Genomic DNA, 24,647 nt, shown 5'->3' with positions numbered 1-24,647 from the left:
AAATACTCAAAAAATGATTGCCACTGCTCGCCGTGGTATTGAATGCCACCTTCTGACATCGCGCACTCTTAGTCCGATAAGGATGGTGTACAAGCGAAGCAAGGTCGACTTGTGAATTGTAAAGCAGGTCGGCTATTCGCGTGCTAGTGTTGTGAGCATCTAGATAAAGTGGTTAATGGGCGGTGAAACCACGAGTAGGGGAAGAGGTGGGGGGGGGGGGGGGACAAGGCGTGGGACATCCGCGCCTAATCACAGAAACTGCAGATCGGAGGCTTTCCCTCTCTGTAAAGCGATTTGTAATAGATCTGACGTCATAGTTGCAATACTGGTACTCTTGCAGGGACTAGTGTTTCTTACCACGGCGTTCAGTAGACATTGCTGAACATGGGAATCCGCAGCAGACGGTCCCAAACTGTCGCCACGCTGACCCAACTACATAGTTAATTAAGTCTGAAGTGGGCACTGAATCATCGAGTTTGGACCGTGTATCAATGGAAACGTGTTGCCTCTTTCGACGAACCACGCTGCTTGTTACGTCAAGGTGATGATTGTGTCCGAACACGCCGTCATCCAGGCGAAACAGACACACACTGGTGAGGGCAGTCTTAATTTATGAATTATAGATCACATTCACGTGATATTCCGTGAGAGCTGTGGGAATAATCTGAGGCACCATGACGAATGTGGATTACGCAAATATTTTTGCGGACCACCTACCTCTCTTCCATGATTGAGCTTTCCCGCGACAGCGATGTCATCTTCCAGCAGGCTAACTGCCCATGTCAAAAGCCACTTTTCATGCTAAAGTGGTTAGTCGATCATGACCGTAAACTCACACTGATACCCTGACCACCGAATTCGCCTGATGTGAAGCCGACGGAACAGATGTGGGATGCCGTTGGGCGCGAGCTCCACACTCAAAAGCCAAAATACTTGATCCGTGAGTAGAGATCTAGAAAAAAATCATACCAAGTTACTGTGGAATCCATGCCACGCAGATTAACTTACGTATTTCGCTCCAAAGGTGCACCAACACACTATTAACAAGGAGTAATGTGCTGGCTCATCAGTAAATATTAGATTTTGAAACGAAAATAATATACCGTAAAATACATCTTTCTTAGTTCCTATTGCTGTGCGTCATAGGAGGATGTAATTTCTTGAAGATTGTCAAAAATGCTTGAAATATAACCTTCTCGTGAGTATTAAAGGGAACAGCAACAAATGGCTCAGAATTATCAGAATCTGTACAGAATTGGACGCATGTGACTCTATAAGCAAGTTTCTCATTCGACAGTCTACCGTCGTGTGCACGTAATATCCTAGACGTCGAGTTAATGTCGTAACCCGGTTTTGGCTCTTCTCCATCTCATTTGGCAGCGCAATCCTGTCAGGCTGCCATCAACTATGAAGGGAAAATGAGACTGCTGATGTGAGAGTCTACGCACGTGCGCTATGCAGAGCTTTTGCCTCATACGGGTCACAACTTCATGTTTTTCCTCTCTGTGATTAAAACGTAAATGCAATCAACGTAGGTAGGGTCTATGAGTTTCTACTGTTGTTGCAAGAAAGTGCTATTATTTTGTTTCTTTCTGTATAGATTGTGAAGCACTTTTATTATCTTGGTATCAACGACTGTGCTGTGTAGTGCTAGTGGTGATTACTGGCTTCTTTATTAGCTGCTATTCAGAAAGAATACCTGCAGTAATAACATCGTCGTTGATAGATGTCAGATGTTACCGACTTAGTGACAATGATTTGTGATGTACGTTGGGACTGACGTGAAATATTCTCAGAATTCTAGTCCCAAACAAGAACAAGTATACATATTCAACTTATTTATCTTCATGGACTCAGAAAGGAAAAATAATGTACATACATATGGCTTTATTGTATAACATTGTACTCGAATAAAGAGCGCTGCCAATATTCAGTCTTATCGATCTTGTCAAATATTATTAACAAGATTCACGACACTTGGGTGGTACGTGTACATGATACGTTAGTAACTTACGTGGCTGCATATTAAATACTCCCGCGGCTTTTAGTTACGTAATGTACGACATGAAGTATCTAGCCGCATTAGCAAGAACCGTACAAGCCATTCCAAAGCACCGCGAGTAAAGCGGTAGGGTATGGCTGTTTTCTGTGTTGTGTTAAGGCGATGGCGTTGTATTCTCTTCACCGACAAGTGTATGACTTGTCAGACATCTGATGCTTGTCGTAGAACAGAGTTATGGGGTCTGTAGGTATCATATACGAACGTAGGGCGCCTTTTATCGTTCTCGCGGCTGAATTGAGCGTTGTGCAGTATCGAGACGGTTACCCCCACCACGTTGTCCAGATCTGCAGTCAAAATTTGAGCGATGGGTTCAAGACAATATTGTACGGGCACATCGCACCCATCTACCGAACACCTTCCAACAGGAGACAACCATCAACAGAATTTAATGGCATGGGAAACCTGCTGACATGACCTCGACTGAGCGTACTTGAAGCAGTTCTGCATTGCGTCATCGTATGAACCATCCACAATTACGCGGTCATAGGGTCGCGGTTGAAAATTGGTTTGAGCTGCAACATACCGACCATGATAGCGTGTCAAGGAGGGTCTACGTCACTAGCTGATCAAGGGTATCCAGACAGCACTACGTAACGCAGAACTGACTGCTACCTGTCATGACAGGAGAACCTGATAGTAGTAGGAGGCGGGGAGTATTTTGTTGTCAGTAAAGAAGCAGTAACAGCAGAATGGTTCAGTCAAGAGAGCTCACGATTTCGAACGTGATAGTCCTTGGTTGTCACCTGCGTAGCAAATCCATCAAAGACATTTCAACGCTTCTAAAGCTAACCAAGTCGACCGTTGGTAATTTGATTGTTAAGTGGAAACGCGAAGGAACAACCTCGGCTAACCAAAGACCAGGCAGTCCTCATGTACTGACGTATAGGGATCGTCGACCACTCCGGAAGGTGGCTGTCAAACATCGCACGAAATCAACAATGGAATCACTCGTGACTTGTAAACTGCTACCGACAGCCAAGCTAACAGCATGACTGTACGTAGGGAGTTGAAGAAGAGTATGATACAATGGAAGAGCAGGGTCTCACAAGCCACATATTTCTGTAGTCAGTTCTAAGTGATGCTTGAGATGGTGTAAAATGCGACAGTGGATGACTGGAAACGGGTGATTTGTAGTGATGAATAACGCTATATTCTTGGCAGTTCGAGGGAGGCGTTTGAGTTTGGCGAATGACTAGAGAACGTTACCCGCCAACAGTGAGTAAAAGAATAGGTGGTATTACGATACGGAGATGTTTTTCGTGGTTGCGATATGATCTCTTTATTATACGAGGAGTGTTTTTTAAGTAAATACCGTTTTGAAATTAAAAAAAAGACGTGCTAAGATATCTCAATAATTTTATTTTTACATGAAAGCCTGTAGCTTAATCTACTTTTCTACATAATTTCCGTCATTATTGAGGCACTTGTCACAACGTTGTATCAGTTTTTGAATACCCTCCTCATATAAGTTTGCCTCCTGACTTATTAACCACTGCATCACCACTGTTATGACTTCGTCATCGTCTTGAAGACGCTGACCGCTCAGGTGTTTCTTCAAGTGCAGGATCGGGGCTGTACGGAGGATGATCTAGACTTTCCCATCGAAAAGATGTGATGAGATCTTTGGTCTGATTCGCCACATGTGGACCGGCATTCTCTTGCAGCAAAACGATGCCCTTGCTCAACTTCCATGGACTGTTGCTTTCATTCTGGTGTGACGTAGACCACCAATGTTTCATCGCCCGTAACAATTTTGCTTAAGAAATCATCACCGTCGTTGTGGTACCGCTCAAGTAAAGCCAATGCACTGTCTAAACGCTTGGTTTTGTGCACATCCGTCAGCATTTTCGGTACCCAACGTGCGCACAGTTTTCGGTAATTCAAGTGCTCTGCCACAATGCCACACAAAACACTACGAGAAACATTAGGAAAGTCATCCCGTAAGGAAGAAATAGCAAAGCGTCTGTTTTCTCTCACCTTATTGTCCAGTTCCTGCATCAAACCTTCATTAACGACCGAAGGACGCCCACTCCGTTGTTCATCATTAAATGCTCTCACCCACTTTCTTACCATTCCATCACTCATAATATTTTCTCCGTAAACTGCACAGATACCACGATGATTATCGATCGCTTTTAGGCCTTTAGCACTAAGAAATCTTATAACAGCCCGTACTTCACAGTCGGCGGGACTCACAATTATCGGAGGCATCTTCAACACTCAGTGCATAACGTAATCAAGGAAGAATCAGACTGTAATGGCGTCAGTGCGTAGATTAAGGTACAGGCTTTCATGTAAAAATAAAATTATTGAGATATCTTAGCACGTCTTTTTTTAATTTCTGAACGGTACTTACTTAAAAAACACGCCTCGTACTTAAGAAAACGCAAAATGCGGACGAATATGAACACACTTTACAGCATTGTGTTCGGCGTAGAATAGAGGAACTGTTCAAAGACGATAATTCGTTATATCGACATGACAGTGCACGCTCTGATAAAGCAGAAAGTGTGAGGAAATAGTTTGTGGACAGTAACATTCCTGAAATGGACTGGCGTGTCAATAGTTCCGACCTGAACACAAAAGAACGTACATGGGATGAGATGCAACGTCTTCATCGGTGCCCGTCTCACTACGTCCTCTGGTTGCGACTCTTGCTCTTGAGGAACGATGGCCTAACGTTCTTCCACAGTCATTCAGGTACATTACTGAAAGTGTCCACAGCTGAGTTCAAGCCGTCGTGAAGGCGAAGGGTGCACACCTCACATTAACGCCCCCTAATATGTTGCTGGACGTTTTGGATCAGACAGGGTACGCATAATTTCAAAACTTTCTTTATAGATTGTTAATGTAGCACACTGCGCACCAAAAAAACTGAAGCCCCAAGAAAAGGAGGAGAATTAGTTGAAACTCAGCTACTTCTATAGATATGTGATATTATTACAATGATGACAAAATCGTGTAAAATTTACAAAGAACTATGCAGTATGAGTCCACTTTTTAGTATCGTGGTGCACTATCTCTGTCCTCGATTCAGGCACTGACTCGGTTGAGGGTGATCTCATAAGCTCTTTGAATTCTCTCGTGAGGCAAGTTGGACCACAGTAAATAAGTGCTCGATACTGGATACTGGCACTTGGACGGTGCTACACTATGTGATCAAAAGTATCCGGACACCTGACTGAAAATGAAATACAAGTTCGTAGCGCCCTCCATCGGTAATGGTGAAATTCAGTATGCAGTTGGCCCACCCATAGCCTTGATGACAGCATCCACTTCTGCAGGCATACGTTCTGTCAGGTGCTGGAAGGTTTCCTGGGGAATGCCAGCCCATTCTTCACGGAGTACTGCACCGAGGAGACGTATCGATGTTGGTCGGCGAGGCCTGTCACGAAGTCGGCGTCCAAAAACATCCCAAAGGTGTTCTGTAGTATTCAAGTCAGGACAGTCCATTACAGGGACGTTATTGTCGTGTAACCACCCCGCCACAGGCAGTGCATTATGAACAGGTGCACGATCGTGTTGAACGATGCAATCGCCATCCCCGAATTGCTCTCCAATGTGAGAGAGAAGAAGGTGCTTAAAACATCATTGTAGGTCTGTGCTGTGATAGTGCCAAGCAAAACAATGGGTGCAATCCCCCTCCATTAAAAACACTATCACACAATAACACCAATGACTCCTAATTTTACTGTTGGCACTACACACGTTGGCAGATGACGTTCAGCGGGCATTCTGCATACCCACTCCCTGCTATCGGATCGCCACATTATGTACTGTGACCCGTCACTTCGCACAAAGTTTTTCTACTGTTCAATCGTCCAATGTTTACGCTCCTTACACTAAGCGAGGCGCCGTTTGGCATTTACCGGCGTGATGTATTGCTTTTGAGTAGCCACTCGACCATGAAATCCAAGTTTTGTCACCTCCCTCCTAACTGTCGAAGTACTTGTAGTGGATTCTGATGCAGTATGGAATTCCTGTGTGATGGTCTGGAAAGATGTCTGCGTATTACACTTTAAGACCCTCTTCAACTGTCGGCGGTCTCTGTCCGTCAACAAAAGAGGTCGACCTGTACGCTTTTGTGCTGTGTCCGTTCACATTTCCGCTTCACTATCACATCGGAAACAGTGGACCTAGGGATGATCAGGAGTGTGGAAATCTCGCGTACGGACGTATGGCACAAGTGACACCCAATCATCTGACCACGATAGAAGTCCGTGAGTTCCACGGAGCGGCCCATTCTGCTCTTTCACGATGTCTATTGACTTTAGAGGATGCTGATATGGAGTACCTGGCAGTGGCAGCACATTGCACCTTCTGTATAAGACTATGTTTTTGGGGCTGTCTGGACACTTTTGATTACCTAATGTACGTACGAACTAGTTGGACGCGGGTTCTGTAGGAGACGATGTGAGAATATTGCTGGCCGGGGGAATGGTTCAGTATGACGCAGACTGATCTTAGAGACATGTGCCATGTGTGAATGAAAATTGTTCTGCTGAAAATTGGCACCACAGCACGGTCGCATGGGAGGTAAGACACGGAGACACAGAATGTCCGTGACGTATAATTGTGCCGCCACAGTTCCTTGAATTACTACCTGCTGACCTGAAGTCACAATCGATGGGTCCCCACTCAATAACATCACTGTGCGTCTCCAATAAATTTGAAGAATGGGACTTCTATCGAGATCGTCGCCACACTCATTGACAATGGTCATTCCAGGCAGTATAGAACTACGATTAGACACTGAAAGCAGTGTGACCCAATTCATCTGCAGTCCATGCTTCACGATTACGGCACCACTGCAAACGCAGCCATTTGTATTGTGCTACAAATTGGAGTCCGGCTGCTGCTTCTGTGAGCGTGGGGTTGATCTGCTTTTCTGTTATTCTGCGCAACGGATTAATCTGAGATGTACCCTTTACCCTGTGGCTCCTGCAAGATGCAATTTCCCCCACACTACTACAGAAGTCAGACAGACGCTCCTAACGTTGTAAAGAGAAATGCCTGAAAAACCTTCAGCAATAAATATCTTCTGGTGTCGTCCGCTGTAAGGAAATGACACAAAAATTCACAAGATTTCTTACGTAACTAGTGGGATCCTTGGGTACTGGAGTAGTGCTAGTTAGTGTAAGAAAAACATGAAACTAACGAAAATTATTATTTATTTTGCAAAAATTCTGGGAAATCATAATGGCACTTTTACTTATGAATTGAACAAGTTATATCCTGGTTCTTTTCGGAATGTGAAGTTACCTCTCAAGGATAGGATCCCGTAATGAAATTTCTATACAAAGTTTAAGATTGTTATTGACTTGGCAGAATGGCTGAGAGGCGCGCCTACTCAACTTGAATAATTATCCTTTAGATTGTTGCTAGGTACGGTCGAGGCTGTCGCGTGTGAAACGCAGTGAAGTGTACTGTTGTGGAGGAAATATGGGGCTCGCAATAGCTGTAGTGCACAACACCGTAAGCTGCGATGACTGCTGTCTGCGCTGCTCGCTGCTGACAAATAAGATAACTCTCGTTCTATCTGGATTGACGTTCGCCAATGAAACTCTCCCTACGACTTGATGAAGTCAAGGATTCCTTTTCGCCCCTAGTCTAACTGTTGGCGTGGTACACTGGTCAGATAACCAGCCCACCGCGATGCCACTCAAAAATTCGCTCGCAGGCGTTTAACTATAACTCTGTCCCTTCACACCGCACAATAAGTGTGTCGGCCAACACAGTGAACGTAAGGGCTCACTATGGCTTCGATTCGCTCTCGACAGAGGTGCTCTTCCAGTGAAGTACTGAGGAGAGACTTGTTCCTCGCTCCAAGAGCGACAACGGAACGGCGCCTCTCCACGCCAGATGTGAAGGGATATATCTTCCGGTCTCTTCCATTACTCCTTCAGCTCAAGGCGTCAGAAATATCGTCTGCCAATCAGCATTGCTCTTCTAAAACGGGAGAATGACGTTTCGTTTAAGGCGACCACTCCGGAAATCTGTAGTATTGGCGTTTGGCGTTTGCTGTCTCCCTGTGAAAATCTCTGAAACTGCGTGCTATGTGTAAAGAATGCATAGGTTGGACGCTCCCACACAATGTAGCGGAATTTGCTTTTAAGCCGAACACGTGGTCGTTCCCCCTTTCACTCGGGCACATGCTGTCTGCTCCACAGGCGGCCGAGGTTGACTCATCCTATGAAGGGACCGGCCTCCCGGTGTGTGGTCTGCCTCTCTCGAACTAAAAGCTCCTGTTACCGTTGTGTCTGGATTGTATGTGTGTACGCCAGCCTCGAGTATTTCAACCCTGGTGCGCACTTGTTATTTGCATATCGTTTACATGAATTCATACAACATTGACTTTATCTTATCGAGTTTGGGTGCGAATGAAGCGTCTTGATGTGCGTAATATGATTGTGAGGGCGGAATATGTAAGCAATGAAGGTCAGGAGACCACGACGTTTTACACTTCTTATTGACCAATGGCGCGGAAGGACGATGTTGCAAGGAGTCCATTATTTGTTCTCGAATGGCAGGCACGGATTGGAAGGAGTTATACTGTTCATGATGCACCATGCAGCGATCCTCCATTTTGGTGGATAGACGTGGTCGATCGGAACATTCGCGGGACTATTCCTGCCCTCACATTCCCATGCAGTGGAATATCACACCTAAGAGCCCAAAAAATTTGAATATTGCTCGTTTCGACTAACAGGACAAATGGCGAATCGCAATGAGGCCCTTTGCAAAAACTGTCAGCTGCTGATAACGGTGTCCCCCAGAAGTACGTGGCATCTCTGTGTGCTTCACAATCATCACTCAATATCCGCCTGCTCTTCACACCCCTTATATACCCTGCCAGAACCAGAAACGAAACTTAACACAAAGAAAATGAATGCAGTCTGGCGACCATTTTTCCTGTCACACAAACTCCAGCCGTTGATGTATCCATCAATGATGCGTACGTGTGCGAAATTACATTGACATCCGACACTATCTTCTGCTTTCCTCATTTTTGTGTCAGGCGGTGTATGCGTCATAATTTGTCATTGGTTTGGAACGAGACGCAGTTTGTTGGTGTGTTTTCGCATTTGTTTATGGATGCTTCGTTCATTTATTTATTTCATTTTAGGTAATTTACTTCTGAGTGTGTACTGGTAGCCATTAGTTTCAGGTTTAGTTTAACAGTTTTCGTTTCAATCAGAAGGGCAGTTTTACTAAACTTATTTTTAACATTCCTATTGGTCATTGAATTGTGTGCCTCCTAGTCTATGCATGTTGGGGTGGAGGGATAAAGAGATACTTCATACTTACCATATAATCTGAAAATATATTTTTCTTTTCGCCTGTACTGTTATCTGTTCCAGGGTCACACAAGTACCGGATGCTCCTGTGCACGTTGTTAATAGACTGGGCGATGTTTGAGATCATGGAGTGAAGAGAGAGTGTGATAAGAAACTGTGCTCTTATTTAGGAATGTGGTGGTTCAAATCCCAATCCAGCTTCTCAAATTAAGGTTTTCCGTGATTTCCTTAAACTAGTAACGCCAAAAGCCGCAATGATTCCTTTGAAAGGGGTTTAGAAAATCGTCGGCGCTGTCGTTAAACTGAAATTTTCGCACTACAGTTTGGACATCATCCTTACGACCACCATCAGTGATTAGGAATGCGACATACAGATAGCACGGTTAAAATGATCTTTAAGGATGCAAGAAAGTTTCGTATAGTACTGGTACACCATATGTCCTATATCATCGTTTGAGAAGTACAAATGCATATGATGAAGACTGTCGTTTACTCCACGTAAGTTGGTCGCTAGCTAAACTACAATGGCGGAAAAAATCGCAACACTAATTAATAATTAATGTACAGTAATGAAATTTCGGTAATTCCTTTGTCTAGATAACCATTTTAAATGTTTAACACTGCAAGATCACCGGTTAATGTAAGTGCAAGGAAGGCCATTGCAAAAATGAAACGCTGGATCATAAGTAACTGGTACAGCCACGAGTATATCGAATCATGCATGCAAATGTGCAGGTATTGTGTTGTATAGGTGTTGGATATCAGTTTGTGGGATGGAGTTTCATGCCTGTTGCACTTAGTTGATCAATGCAGGGCTAGTTAATGCTGGTTGGAGGTGACGCAGGAGTTGCTGTCCGATGATGTGCCATATGTGCTCGATTGGAGACAGACCTAGTGATGCACAGGCTAAGGCAACATGTCGACTCTGTGGAGGGCGTTGGGTTACAACAGCGGTGTGTGGACGACCGTTATCCTGTTAGAAAATGCCCCCTGGACTGTTGTTCATGAATGGCAGCATAACTGGTCGAATCACCAGACTGACTTACAAGTTTGCAGTCAGGGTGCGTGGAATGAGCACCAGAGTGCTGCTGCTGTCATACGAAATTGCACCATAGCGGTTACCAGTGGTGTCCTCCGACACTTACCAATGCTCCAGCCTCTCTGTTCACCGTCTGAAGGGACATGGGCTGAAGATGATTTCTGATAAAAATCGAAATCGGTTACCATTTTGAAGAGTGATTATAAAGCTTCCGATCAAGACTGGTCAGTATTTTAACGCAATGAATAAAAAATAAGACCATATATTCAGGACACTTTGATGATAAATAGCCCTCCGGTGTATTCATTATTGAAATATGAATGTTATGTCGAAGTACTTGAAAATTCTACGACGAATCAAACCATTACAGAAATCCCAGGGAGAGGAGAAGGTTTATATGAATGATTCCAAACATACTGAGGAACCGAAATCTGGCAACAGATTGCGGCTCCTTTCATTTCCAGAGGAGTTAATAATATACTTTGGATGATGGCAACAGTTAAAGACGGTTGAAGTTCTAAAGGAACATGATTTTGCTCCTGGGATACACACAGATGAAGAAGAAACCGCAGTTCCAGTTGTTGAGACTGCACCAGGGCAGGGAACCCCTGGGGCAAAAAGCAAGTGGACAGTATCTACGTAACAGGAAGTACACTCGGGCCATTCATGTTCTCACGAAGTAAAGTGCAATTTTTTGATGCCGGAGGCTAAGCAGAGTGTGTCACCAGTTAACCTATAAAAGGTCTGCCCAGAGTCGCATGCGGTCCAATCTGTTACAGCTTAGAAACCTACCAGCAGCTAAAGCGTGGTCACCATCTGCGACCGTGTCTTCCTGTAGGCATTCACCGCCATGCAGTAGTAATAGATTAACTGTTCAGTCCGAGCAGAACGTAACAATCTCGTCCAATATCGACTGCTTTTCGCTCGCTTGGTGTTCGCGATTATTTAATGGTGCGAGAGCAAACCGAAGGCGCCAGACATGTGGTAAGAATCACCGATGCCTCCTCCACCCCTTTGTCACCTTGGTCCCGTTCTCATGGTTCAGATTTCTTCTCTGTTTTGTTTTTATATGTATGTAGCTATGATTAAAATATATATATATATATATATATATATATATATATATATATATATATTATTTCAAATGTAAATGCCATAACGGTTCATACTGTATCGCCCTGTGAGACAAGACGACCAACGAGTACATAGAATAACATTAGCGGTTGCATACGGAAGCGTGATTGTACCCAGACACATCTTCGTCCGAAAATCGACGGCCACGAATGTATTTTCCAGGACTCAAAAAAATATGGAAATCACGTGTGGGAGAGATACGGACTGCAAAGAGGATTTGTAAGGGCGCCCCAACGAAAGTTCTGCAGCGTACTCGAAACAACGTCAGGAACATGTGCTCGGGCATTGTCCTGCGACAGAATGATGCCGTCCGTCAAGATTCCTGGGCGGTTGGATTTGAAGACGCATTTAATAAATCCTTCCATGTGTCCACGTACTGCTGTGCGTTAGGTTGTAGCGTCGTGCTCCAGAAAGTTAATGAGCAACGGGGGCCCTTGCAGTGGGATAAAAAGGTAATCTTGATTATCCCGGAGCTGGGGTGCTTGTTATTCCGAGTACGCTGCACATGTTTCGTTGGGAAGCCCTTACACATGCTCCATATAGTCCCGATCTCTGCCGATGCAATTTCCATATTGCCGGGGCCCTGAAGATAGACATTCGTGCTAATCACTTTGCTTGAGACGAAGATGCGCACGCCTTTGTACAAACACGGCTCAGTAGGCAACCGCAAATGTCTTTCCAAGATGGCACTGACTATCTTGTCTCATAGTGGGGTAAATGTATTAACAGTTACGGCGATTACTTTTGAAATAACGAACAGTTTACTTTATTTTATTTTCCTCCTGACTCGGTTTCATTTGACAGCTCTTTATTATAGCGAATCGGGAAAAGTTCTCACATCGTACATCAAATTACATGTAGATGAATAATGAGATCGTCCCGCATTGGGCGCCAAAAATGTAGTAAATGAGGAAAACTTTTTTATGATATCACATGCATGGTAATTACTAATGAGAGCGCCCCACCCGTGCGCCAAAAATGTAGTATATCTGTAATATTTGATGTCTTGCATAAACTGTCTCACAGATTACTAATTACATTTCCCCACGTTGGGAATCGACAAATAAATAACATCACTAATTAAGTGATATCGAAAAGGGAAACGGTTATGAGATTGATAAACGAGTGGAACAGTTTGTTTAAATGAATGAAGCATGACACGACTGCATTAATTTTAGTAACTTTTACACAAAAAGAAACAAAAGTATTACAAACTCAGGGCTGATTTGATTGGGCATGGACAAGACTCAATTATTAAGGGGAAGAAGGGGGGAGTGAATCATCTCAGCCGGCCGGTGTGACCAAGAGGTTCTAGGCGCTTCAGTCCGGAACCGCGCGACTGCTACGGTCGCAGGTTCGATTCCAGCCTCGGGCATGGATGTCTGTGATGTCCTTAGGTTAGTTAGATTTAAGTAGTTCTAAGTCTAGGGGATTGATGACCTTAAATTTAAAGTCCCATAGTGCTCAGAGCCATTTTTTTAATCATCTCACCATTCTTCATAGGCGTTTGCCGTATCGTCAAGACGGCGCTAGCCGCTGTGCCAAGACGATGTGTCGCCTCTTAGTAGTGTGAAGATGGCATCTGTTCTTTCGGACATGTCCGACAGAACATATACCATCTTCATATATAGTTAAGGCTAACCGGCCATTGACCTTCTCCTCCTGTGCTGGATGCACACGTATTGCCGAAACTCTTACGGGACTCGGTAAGATTATCTACATCTACATCTACATCCATATTCCGCAAGCCACCTGACGGTGTGTGGCGAGTAATGAGTGTAATGGGCAGGGGCACTACGAATGTAGTGTGTAGATATTAAGTTGGGAAAATGGGTCTCACGGGGAGCGTGTATGGGATAAATCCCTGCAGTCCCACTATTTTCTGTGCCCTCGGTGGGTCAGATAGATAGAGCGTCTGCCGTGTAAGCAGGAGATCCCGGGTTCGATTCCCGGTCGGGGCACACATTTTGGACTGTCCCCGTTGATGTATATCAACGCCTGTCGACAGCTTAGGGTCTTGATTTAATTCTTAGCCGTGTGGCTGAGTCGGGAGTTCTCGTCGATGTGCCGCGCCCGTGCAGCGACAGCCTAGATTGGTCTCCACGTTGAAAGGTCTCCGTACGTTCGCGCAGCCGAACAGGGTTTTCGCGATTATGAAGGCGGATGCTGGCGATGGATGGAAGAGACGCCATGTCACCTTGCTTCTGTGCTGTCTCACCGACTTTCTCCTTCGCTCCTCATCCATACCTCAACGACTCTTCGAAATTTTTCTCGTCTCGACGTTGTCATTGGCGGAATATATTTGCAACGCTGCCCAGTAACTGATCGCTGTTTCATGACCACGCCTCCCAGTGCAGGGAGGAAATGCTCTATATTGCAAGGGCTGGTGTGTGACTTGGGAAATGGCATCTTTCTCCAGATTTCACTGCCTAGGCTATCCAAGCGTTGCTCACACATGTTGTTCGATGTTGTTTTGTATTCCTGAGCTGTTGTGAAAGCAGCCACAAAACTCTTCCTTGTGGACGACAGCCTCTGCGTCACGCCTGGCCAATCCCACGTTTGTGTTCCGTCTGAGAATCTGCTCAAGTCTGGATTTACATAGAATGTCCTTACTGACCATAAAACGTTTTTTTAAGCAGGCTTACTTCTTTTGCTGTTCTTTATTTTCAAGCAACTTCCTTTGCGAATTCTTGGCGCTTTATTCATGCTCCATCCCAGTGCCTGTGGGGTGCTGGAATGGTCGACATAATCTTGCTTTCTAAGACAGGTAAAAACGGCCACTGCAAGCCAGCAGAATTGATGCTTTTGTGACTATTGTGCGTCCCAGTGTCTGCAGGGCTCTATCAGTTTTGGCACGATTCTCATTGCCCACTAGAGTCTTCGCGAGGTGTCCATTCTTAAGCGAGGCGAGGCTTCCTCCCGCCTACCCCCTGTGTGGCTGTAGAATGGCTCCAGTGTCCACAAATCAGGTGCTCCCTCCAAGGGGTCGTGGTTTCTCCTGAGCCGCTGGCACTGTGAATTGGCGAAGGTCGCTCCATTGCAGAGGTATCACATTACCTACGTTTGTGTAAAGCCGGAATTTTATTATTTATTTATTTATTTATTTTGAGTCATCGGTTTTCTAACTGGTTTGATGCGGTCCTCCGCGAATTCCTCTTCCGTGCCAACATATTCATCTCAGAGTAGCACTCGCAACCTACGTCCTCAATTACTTGCTGAATGCGTTCCAATCTCTGTCTTCCTCTACAGCTCCTTGTAGTACCATGAAAGTCATTCCCTGATGTCTTAATACATATTCCATCACCTTGTCCCTTCTTCTTGTCAATGTTTTCCACACATTCCTTTCCTCTCCGATTCTGCACAGCATCTCCTAGCTCCGTACTCTATCAGTCTACTTAATTTTCCACATTCTCCTGTGACACCACATCTCAAATGCTTCGATTCTGTTCTGTTCCGGTTTTCCCACAGTCCATCTTTCACTACCATATAGTGCTGTACTCCAAATGTACATTCTCGAAAATTTCTTCTTCAAACTAAGACCTGCGTTTGTTAGTAGTAGACTTCTATTTGCCAGGAATGCCCTTTTTGCCGGTGGTAGTGTGTGCTTTTGATGTCCTTCTTGCTTCAACTGTCATGGATTATTTTGCTGCCTATGTATCAGAATTCCTTAACTTTGTCTGCTTCGTGATCATCAGCCACGATGTTAAGTTTCCCGCTGTTGTTATTTCTGCTAATTCTCATTATTTTCGTCTTTCTTCGATTTACTCTCAATCCATACCCGGTACTCATTAGACTGTTCGTTCCATTCGGCGGATCCTTTAAGTCTTCTTCACTTCCAGTGAGGATAGCAGTATCAACAGCGAATCTTATCATTGATATCGTTTCACCTTGAATTTTAATTGCATTCTTGGACCTTTCTTTTATTTCTGTCATTGCTTCTCGATGTATAGACTGAACAGTGGGAGCGAAAGACTACATCCCTGTCTTACACTCTTCTTAATCCGAGCATTTTGTTCCTCCTCTTCCACTTTTTTTATTCCTCCATGGTCCTTGTCCATATTGTACGTTACCAGTCTTTCCCCATAGCTTACCCATATTTTTCTCAAAATTTCGAACAAATTGTAACATTTTACATTGTCGAACGCTTTTCCAGGTCAACAAATCCTATGAGGGTGCTTTCATTTTTCTTCAGTCTTGCTTCCATTATCAACTGCTATGTCACAATTGCCTCTCTGGTGCCTTACCTTTCCTAAATTCAAAATACTAATCATAACACATCCCCAGATTTCTTTCCCATTGTTTTGCATATTTCTCTGCTCAGCAACTTGGATGGATGAGCTGTTACGCTGATTGTGAGATAGTTCTCGCTCTTGTCGGCTATTGCAATCCTCGAAATTGTGTTGACTCGTTTTTCCGAAAGTCGGATGGTACATCGCCAGACTCATACAGTTTAGACATCAGTGTGAATAGTAGTTTTGTTTGTTATTTCAAAGGGTGATTTAAGAAATTGTGATTGAATGCTACGTAGCCCTTCTGCCTTATTCTATCATAAGTATTCCAAAGCTCTTCTAAATTCTTATTCTAATACTGGATCCCTTATCCTTTCTATATCGACTACTGCTTCTTCTCGTATAATACCAACAGACAATTATTCCCCTTCAAAGAGGCCCTCAGTGTACTCTTTCCACCTATCTGCTCTCTCCTTTGCATTTAACAATGGAATTCCCATAGCACTCTTAATGTTACCGCCCTTGCTCTTAATTTCAAGGAAGTTTTTTTTTTGTTTTTTACTTTTCTGTGTGCTGAGTCAGTCTTTCCGTCAATCATTCATTTCTTTTAGATTTCTTCCGTTTTTCATGCAACCGTTTCGGCTTAGCTTCCCTGTACTTGCTACTTATTCTATTATTTATTTATTTATTACTCATTTATGTATTCCTATATTTCCTTGAACTTGTTTGTACTTCCGCCTTTCATCGACCATCTGAAATATTTCTTGTGTTACCCATGGTTTCTTCTCAGTTACACTTCTCCGTACATATGTTTTTCCATCCAACTTCTGTGGTTGCCTTTTTAGAGATGACCATTCCATTTCAACTGTACTGCCTGATGAGCTATTCCTTACTGTTTAATCTACCACCTTAGACAAGTTCAAGCGTGTCCCGTCATCCCCTAGTACTTCTGTATCCCACTTCTTTGCGTATTGATTCTTCCTGAGTAATCTCTTGAACTTCAGCCTACTTTACATTACTACTAAATTGTGATCTGAGTCTATATCTGCTCCTGGGTACGCCTTACAGTCTAGAATCTGATTTCGGAATCTCTGTGTGACCACGATGTAATCCAACTGAAACCTTCCCGTATCACCCGGTCTTTTCCCATTATACCTCCTCCTCTTGTGATTCTTGGACAGAGTATTCGCTATTACTGGCAGAAATTTATTATAGAACTCAATTAGTCTTTCTCCTCTCTCATTCCTTGTCCCATGCCCATATTTTCCTGTAACCTTTTCTTCTGCTACTTCCCCTACAACTGCATTCCAGACCCTCACGATTATGAGATTTTCATCTTCCTTTACGTACTGTATTACCCTTTCAGTATCCTCATATACTTTTCTTTCTCTTCATCTTGAGACTACGAAATCGGCATGTATACATGAATTGTTGTTGTCGGTGTTGCTTTTCATTCTGTTGAGAACAGTACTACCACTGAAGTGTTGACAGTAACTCACCCTCTGCCTTACCTTCTTATTCATAACGAATACTAGTCCCTTTGTACCATTATTATGCTGTTGTTGATATTACCCTATGTTATCCGACCACAAATCCTTGTCTTCTTTCCCCAAACCGTCCCCCCCCCCCCCACCACTAATTCTTGCTTAAGCCGTATCATTTCACTTTTCAGACTTCCTAGTTTCCCAACCACGTTCAATTTCTACGTCCCGTCTCGTAGAACAATGTCCTTTCTTTCGTTTTTCTTATGGGCACCTCCGCTTTGGCTATCCCCTCCTGGATATCCGAAATTGGGCTATTCTGGAATCTTTTTCCTTTGAGGATTCATCTCCGTAGGGCATGGGTGGGCGTGTTGTCCTTAGAGTTAAGTTAGTTTAAGTAGTGTGTAAGTCTAGGGACCGATGACTTCAGCAGTTTGGTCCCTTACGAATTCACACACATTTGAACATCTGAGGTTTCATCATGACACGTTTTCAATTACAAGTCCCATGGCGTGAGTAGACGTTATGTGTCTTTAATGCAGTGTTTTCCTTTGCCTTCTGCATTCTCCTGCCGTTGATCATTGCTGATTCTCCCGCCCTTAGGAACAGTTTCGCACGCCAGTGGCAAGAGGATGAGCTGAGCCTCTGTCCGATTCTCCGCCTTCTTTGCCAAGGACGTTGGCAGAATGAGGGTGACTTCTTACGGTGGAAGTCTTCCGCCACCACTGTTGATGATTTTTTTCGAATTTTAAGTGGGCCACGGTTCGAAATCACGACCGAGGACGTTTTGATTAGAAATCAAAGACGCTACCCCTAATGTTGCGAATTCAAAGAAATCACGAATCCCTGCTGGTGGAAGGTTGTCGTTACCCTATACGCTCTGATCTTGGATAGGAAATCAAGTCTCCGAGGTCTGTTAATATTTAACCCGCCCAAAAACTGGAACAGTTTCCTGAAGAGTCTGCATTAGTGTCAATGTTTTGTGCACAAAATCGTCTAGAGCGTTTATTAAAATATATTTATTTATTAAAGTGTTTCTGCGTCACTGGTAAAACCTACGACTAATGGGAACGGAGAGTTGACGAAGCGTCATAATAAATAAATAAATTTTAATAAGCGATGTAGACGGTTTTAAAGACAAGCTGTTTTTATTTACACTACCTGGGTATTGCAAGTGCTGTGCCAGACGGCTAGGATGATGTAGTGCATGCTTATACAATAAAATAAAATGTGTTGCAAACGGTGTTTGTTTTTCTTCAACGTCTCTTCGGGTTTGCTGCCGGGTCCAAAAATCATCTCGATTTGATATGTCGGCGATCCAGTTGTTCGCCGTCTTCAAGAGAATCCTGCTTCTGCTAATCGGTCCCGCTGGGGGACTCATCAGCAGAAGCAGCATTCTCCTAATGATGGTGAACAGTTGGATCTCCAAAATATCGAATCGGGCCGATTTTAGGATCCGGCAGCAAACCCGAAGAGACTTTCAGGACTTATTACACCGGGAAACCCTACGAGGTACTTGTTTTTTTTTTATGTGTAGGAAACGGTCACGCTGTTGTGTGTACATATGTCTTCAGTTATATCCGCAGCTCGTGGTCTAATGGCTAGTGTTGCTACCTCTGGATCCCGGGGTCCCGTGTTCGAGTCCCGGCCTGGTTGGGGACTTTCTCTGCCCGCAGACTGGGTGACTGTGTTGTCCTCATCATTTAACCATCACCATCATCATTCGTGAAAGTGGCTAGATTGGACTGTGTGAATGTTGGGGCTCTTTTACGGGCGCTGATGACCTCGGAGTTGAGCGCCCCACAAACGCCATCGTCATCATCAGTTATGGAAGCGTATGTTTAAGCGTTAACTCTGTCTGAGACGCCCTGCTAAACCCGCAGACAAGACAGGTAGTTGGAATTGTGGAAAGGGACCAAAATGAGCTGCTGTCAGTAACACTCGAACACATATAACTTTATTTATTTGACCAAACATTACAGTACAAATTCTTGAATTTAGTTATCGGCTGAATAGGCCACAAAATCTTATGCCTTAAGGGCACAACCACTTTAATTTTTAAAAAAGGCTAAAAGCCATTAACTCAAAATTCAGACGCCAAAGGGAATAGTTTGAAAGCAGAAGGCCTCACGTTAAGTAAGTTCTATGATTTGGCTGAAGGCACAAAAATCTAGCACTTGAATAACAACAACCTTAATTTAAAAGCGGCTGAAGGCCCCATGACTTAAAACTCAAGGTAAAATAAATTTAAACAACAAAGCCTTATCTTAAATTAGGCTGAAGACCCTAAACAATCTAACACTTGACAAGCAATTAATTTTAATTTTAAAACGGCTGAAGGCCCATGACTTAAAACACCACTAAAAACTATTCAACTTTAATTCAAAACCATCGGCTATGAGCCATACAAATACACACAGATACACAGAACAGAAAATAAGATGGCAGTGCAGCTAATGGCACTCAGAAGTTTTGAGGGTCGGCCAGCACTTGAAATACTAACCATCACTCAGGTCAGACAGACAGTCGGCCCAACCATCGTCGATCCGATGACAATCCAACCAACAGACAGTCAACGGACCCATCGACAAGGTAATTTGGGCTCCACTCGACCTCACACAACCTACAAGGCATGGACGCCCACAACCAAGCATACATTAAGTTGTCAAAGTACACACCATGCTGGACAGTGACAACATGGTGTGGAAGGACACTGCATGAATTTAGGTCCACGGCCAGGACAGGTAACTGGAACGTTAATGGCCACAAGGCAGGAAATTCCGCTGTGCACTTCAATTGCCGATAACTAGTTAGACTCCACCGGACTGTGGCTAAACCTTCACCAACTCAAACACAGACGTTGTGGCTCACGGGAATGTCCCAACAACTGACAACGAGAACCAGACGGCACTATCTGAACGCTCTTGACTTACTGGTAATTTAAATCCAGACTCAAACTCCGTGTCCAGGGTAGGTGAGCCATGGACCTCGTAGCAAAGGGAACAGCCCCACACACTCCGGCACTCGTACTGACCACCATTGGGCCCGGCCAAACTACGCCCCGCGGAGATTTCTGCCGATACAAGCCAACCGACCGATTGCCCGCACACAGCACAGCCGGATCTATGAATACCAGACCAAAGATAGTACAAGGTCTGAATATCGATACACACCACTGCTGCCTCTCACGGAGAGAGCGAACAACAGGATAATCGCAATAACCGCGGGAAACCAAACACAGAATAGGAACTGTAGGCGGTCCAGTGGTCCCGGTCGCCTACGGTGGACGGGAGACACCAGCTCCGGGCCGCACCAGTCTTGCTAGCGCAGCGCCGTGTGCTGTGACGTAGCGTTGGAATGCCCTTACTTCGGCCGCGCATGGCTGGCGGCATCCGGCTGGCCGGCCAGCTCGGCGGCGGACAGCAAGCCGCTGCGCGTAGGAGGCTCCGGGTTGGAGTCCCGGCGCTGTCGGCACGAGAAGCGTTCTCGCAGTGCGGAGTGTACTCTATCCCACCCCGTCTTCTTCCCTGCTCCTCCTGGTGGCTCGTCCGAGGTGGACCGGTGGAACGGGCTGCAATCCCCCAGTGTCGTCGGCTCACCCGGTTGTGACGGTGGATGCACAGGGCCTAGGCTCCGCACGATCTCGACGACAGCTCACTGATGTGGTCAGCATTGGCTGCGAGCGAGTCTGCCGCGATGTCTGCTAATCCTGTGTTGATGATTGACAGCAGCAGCAGAGAGGACCAGAGCTGGTACTGTCCCCTCACGTCAGCTGCTGGATGGGCTGCCCTTACTGCAACATCTCCTTAATAATGATTAACATGTCGATCACCGAGCTGAGCTCCTTGCAGCGACCCAGTACACATCTAACTGCAAGTCTAACTGCCAGTGTCTTGTTGCTATCAAAGCTGGCGTATTTAAAGGAAGCACGAGCGACGTCCTGACGACATGCTCGTTTGTAATGAACGCATTCGTTCCACTTATACTGCTGATTCATCTCTCGTACTCGCCCCTTAGGTGTTCTTGCGACAGAGTTACGTGTTGTTACGGCAGACTTACGCGAAGTTGTGAAATGCAGTACAGCTGACGCTATACCTTTGTCTTGCACTGTACGCAAGCCTCCGTCTAACAAAACGCACGTGTTAAGCAATTCTCTCTCGCCTGTTGTGTGTAACCAGGCCATTGCCCCTGCGTGACGACACCTTCCGCCTTCCGATACGTGCGCAATTCTCTTACTTCTTGGCTAACCTACTGCCTCTGGCACTCGGCATGTTTGTTGTTGTTGTCTTCAGTCAAAAATGGTTCAAATGGCTCTGAGCACTATGGGACTTAACATCTATGGTCATCAGTCCCCTAGAACTTAGAACTACTTAAACCTAACTAACCTAAGGACAGCACAGAACACCCAGCCATCACGAGGCAGAGAAAATCCCTGACCCCGCCGGGAATCGAACCCGGGAACCCGGGCGTGGGAAGCAAGAACGCTACCGCACGACCACGAGATGCGGGCTGTCTTCAGTCCTGAGACTGGTTTGATGCAGCTCTCCATGCTACCCTATCCAGTACTTAATGCAACCTACATCCTTCTGAATCTGTTTAGTGTATTCATCTCTTGGTCTCCCTCTACGATTTTTACCCACCACGCTGTCCTCCAAAGCTAAATTTGTGATCCCTTGATGCCTCATGTCCTACGAACCGGTCCCTTCTTCTAGTCAAGTTGTGCCACAAACTCCTCTTCTCCCCATTTGTATTCAATACCTCCTCATTAGTTACGTGATCTACCCATCTAGTCTTCAGCATTCTTCTGTAGCACCCCATTTCAAAAGCTTCTATTCTCTTCTTGTCGATAGTATTTATCGTCCATGTTTCACTTCCATACGTGGCTACACTCCACAAAAACACTTTCAGAAACGATTTCCTGACACTTAAATATATACTCGATGTCAACAAATTTCTCTTCTTCAGAAACGCTTTCCTTGCCATTGCCAGTCTACATTTTGTATCCTCTCTACTTCGACCGTAATCAGTTATTTTGCTCCCCAAATAGCAAAACTCCTTTACTACTGTAAATGTCTCATTTGCTAATCTAATTCCCTCAGCATCACCCGATTTAATTTGACTACATTCCATTATCCTCGTTTTGTTTTTGTTGATGTTCATCTTATATCCTCCTTTCAAGACACTGTCCATTCCGTTCAACTGCTCTTCGAAGTCCTTTGCTGTCTCTGACAGAATTACAATGTCATCGGCGAACCGCAACATTTCTATTTCTTCTCCATGGATTTTAATACCTACTCCGAAATTTTCTTTTGTTTCCTTTACTGCTTGCTCAATATACAGATTGAATAACATCGGGGAGAGGCTACAACCCTGTCTCACTCCCTTCCCAGCCGCTGCTTCCCTTTCATGCCCCTCGACTCATACAACTGCCATCTGGTTTCTGTACAAATTGTAAATAGCATTTCGCTTCCTGTATTTTACCCCTGCCATCTTTAGAATTTGAAAGAGAGTATTCCAGTCAACATTGTGAAAAACTTTCTCTAAGTCTACAAATGCTAGAAACGTAGGTTTGCCTTTCCTTAATCTATTTTCTAAGATAAGTCGTAGGGTCAGTATTGCCTCACGTGTTCCAACATTTCTGCGGAATCCAAACTGATCTTCCCCGAGGTCGGCATAGGCAACGAAATTTTGACAATATTCCACGTTTCCAACTCTTCACTATTCCGCGACACTACAGAACCAAGGTTTAAATCAACGCATAAGCCCAACACGGCTCACTGTCACTCCTGTTATGGTGAACAGAGGAGTATAAATGTAATAAGAGTAGTACTTCGTGAAATAACTTGCTCCTCTGTGGCACTGTTGCAGGTGACGTTCGACATCGACGCGAACGGCATCTTGAACGTGTCGGCGCGCGACGAGAGCACGGGCCACTCGCGCAACATCACCATCCGCAACGACAAGGGCCGGCTGTCCAAGGCGGAGATCGAGCGCATGCTGGCGGACGCGGAGCGCTACCGCGCCGAGGACGAGCGCCAGCGCGAGCGCGTGGCCGCGCGCAACCGCCTCGAGGGCTACGTGTACGGCGCGCGCCAGGCGCTCGACGACGCCGGCTCCAGGCTGCCCGACGCGGAGCGCCGGCGCGCCAGGGACGCCTGCGACGACGCGCTGCGCTGGCTGGACGCGCACCCCGGCGCAGACCGCGCCGACTACGAGCAGCGCCTGCGCGACGTGCAGGCACTGTGCGCGCCGCTCATGTCGCGGCTGCACCAGCAGGCCGGCGGCGGCGGCGGCCGCGGCGGCTACGGCGGCCGGCAGCAGCAGCAGGACGGGCCCGTCATCGAGGAGGTCGACTGAGCGCGCAGGCGAATCGGTACATCGACGGCGCCACTACTGTCGATAGCGTTACGCACGTCCTGTAGGAGAGACTGAAGTTTGGAGGAGGCTGACTACCTCTTCTTGTTTTATTTTTTTTTTTTTCGGCTTCTCGGCAAGGACATTTGAAGCTAGAGCCCACTGAGACTGCATAAGACAATAGTACAAAAAGATAATTATACTGTACTCCACATAATAGTCTTGAGAGATTCAGCAACTGCATAGATATGTAAGACAATTCTCATTTATTGTTATGTCTCAAGCAGGACATTTTTAATTAGACTTCATGTTTCGATCACTCTGGATCATCGTCAGATCTAACAAGGGAACCTCCCCATCGCACCCCCTTCAGATTTAGTTATAAGTTGGCACTGTGGATAGGCCTTGAAAAACTGAACACAGATCAATCGGGAAAACAGGAAGAAGTTGTGTGGAACTATGAAAAAATAAACAAAATATACAAACTGAGTAGTCCATGTGCAAGATAGGCAACATGAAGGGTAGTGTGAGCTCAGGAGCGCCGTGGTCCCGTGGTTAGCGTGAGCAGCTGCGGAACGCGAGGTCCTTGATTCAAGTCTTCCGTCGAGTGAAAACTTTACTTCTTTACTTTCGCAAAGTTATGATCTGTCCGTTCGTTCATTGGCGTGTCTGTTAACCGTAATAAGTTTAGTGTGTGTGTGTTTTGCGACCGCACCGCAAAACTGTGCGATTATTAGACGAAAGGACGTGCCTCTCCAATGGCAACCGAAAACATTTAATCGCAAGGTCATACGTCAACCGATTACTCCACAGGAAAACACGTCTGATATATTCTATGCGACACTGGTGACGGCATGTGCGTCACATGACAGGAATATGTTGTCGACCCACCTAACTTTTACACTTGGCGAATGGCTAAAAAGATTCTTCTACCTTGCCCGATTTTGGTTTTCTTGTGGATATGATAATCACTCCCAAAAAAGTGATGTGACATAAACTGAAAATAAAAAAAATCAAACTTTTCGCCCGAAGGAAGACTTGATCTAAGGA

General features: G+C 45.2%; 1 protein-coding gene across 1 annotated transcript in view; it reads left to right on the top strand.

Annotated features, from left to right (window-relative positions):
* Window positions 1–23,955, top strand: part of LOC124617304 (heat shock protein 68-like) — a 38,139-nt gene extending 14,184 nt beyond the window's left edge. Inside the window, exon 2 of the mRNA XM_047145254.1 lies at window positions 23,112–23,955. Coding sequence (XP_047001210.1) covers window positions 23,112–23,600 — 489 coding nt within the window. The 3' untranslated portion in view covers window positions 23,601–23,955. The remainder of the gene's footprint in view (window positions 1–23,111) is intronic.
* Window positions 23,956–24,647: the final 692 nt, after the last annotated feature.

The sequence above is a fragment of the Schistocerca americana genome, chromosome 1, assembly GCF_021461395.2.
Source record: "Schistocerca americana isolate TAMUIC-IGC-003095 chromosome 1, iqSchAmer2.1, whole genome shotgun sequence".
In the NCBI taxonomy this organism is placed as follows: Eukaryota; Metazoa; Arthropoda; class Insecta; order Orthoptera; family Acrididae; genus Schistocerca; species Schistocerca americana.
The sequence above is the reverse complement of the archived record's forward strand: the minus strand, read 5'-3'. Positions and strand labels throughout refer to the sequence as shown.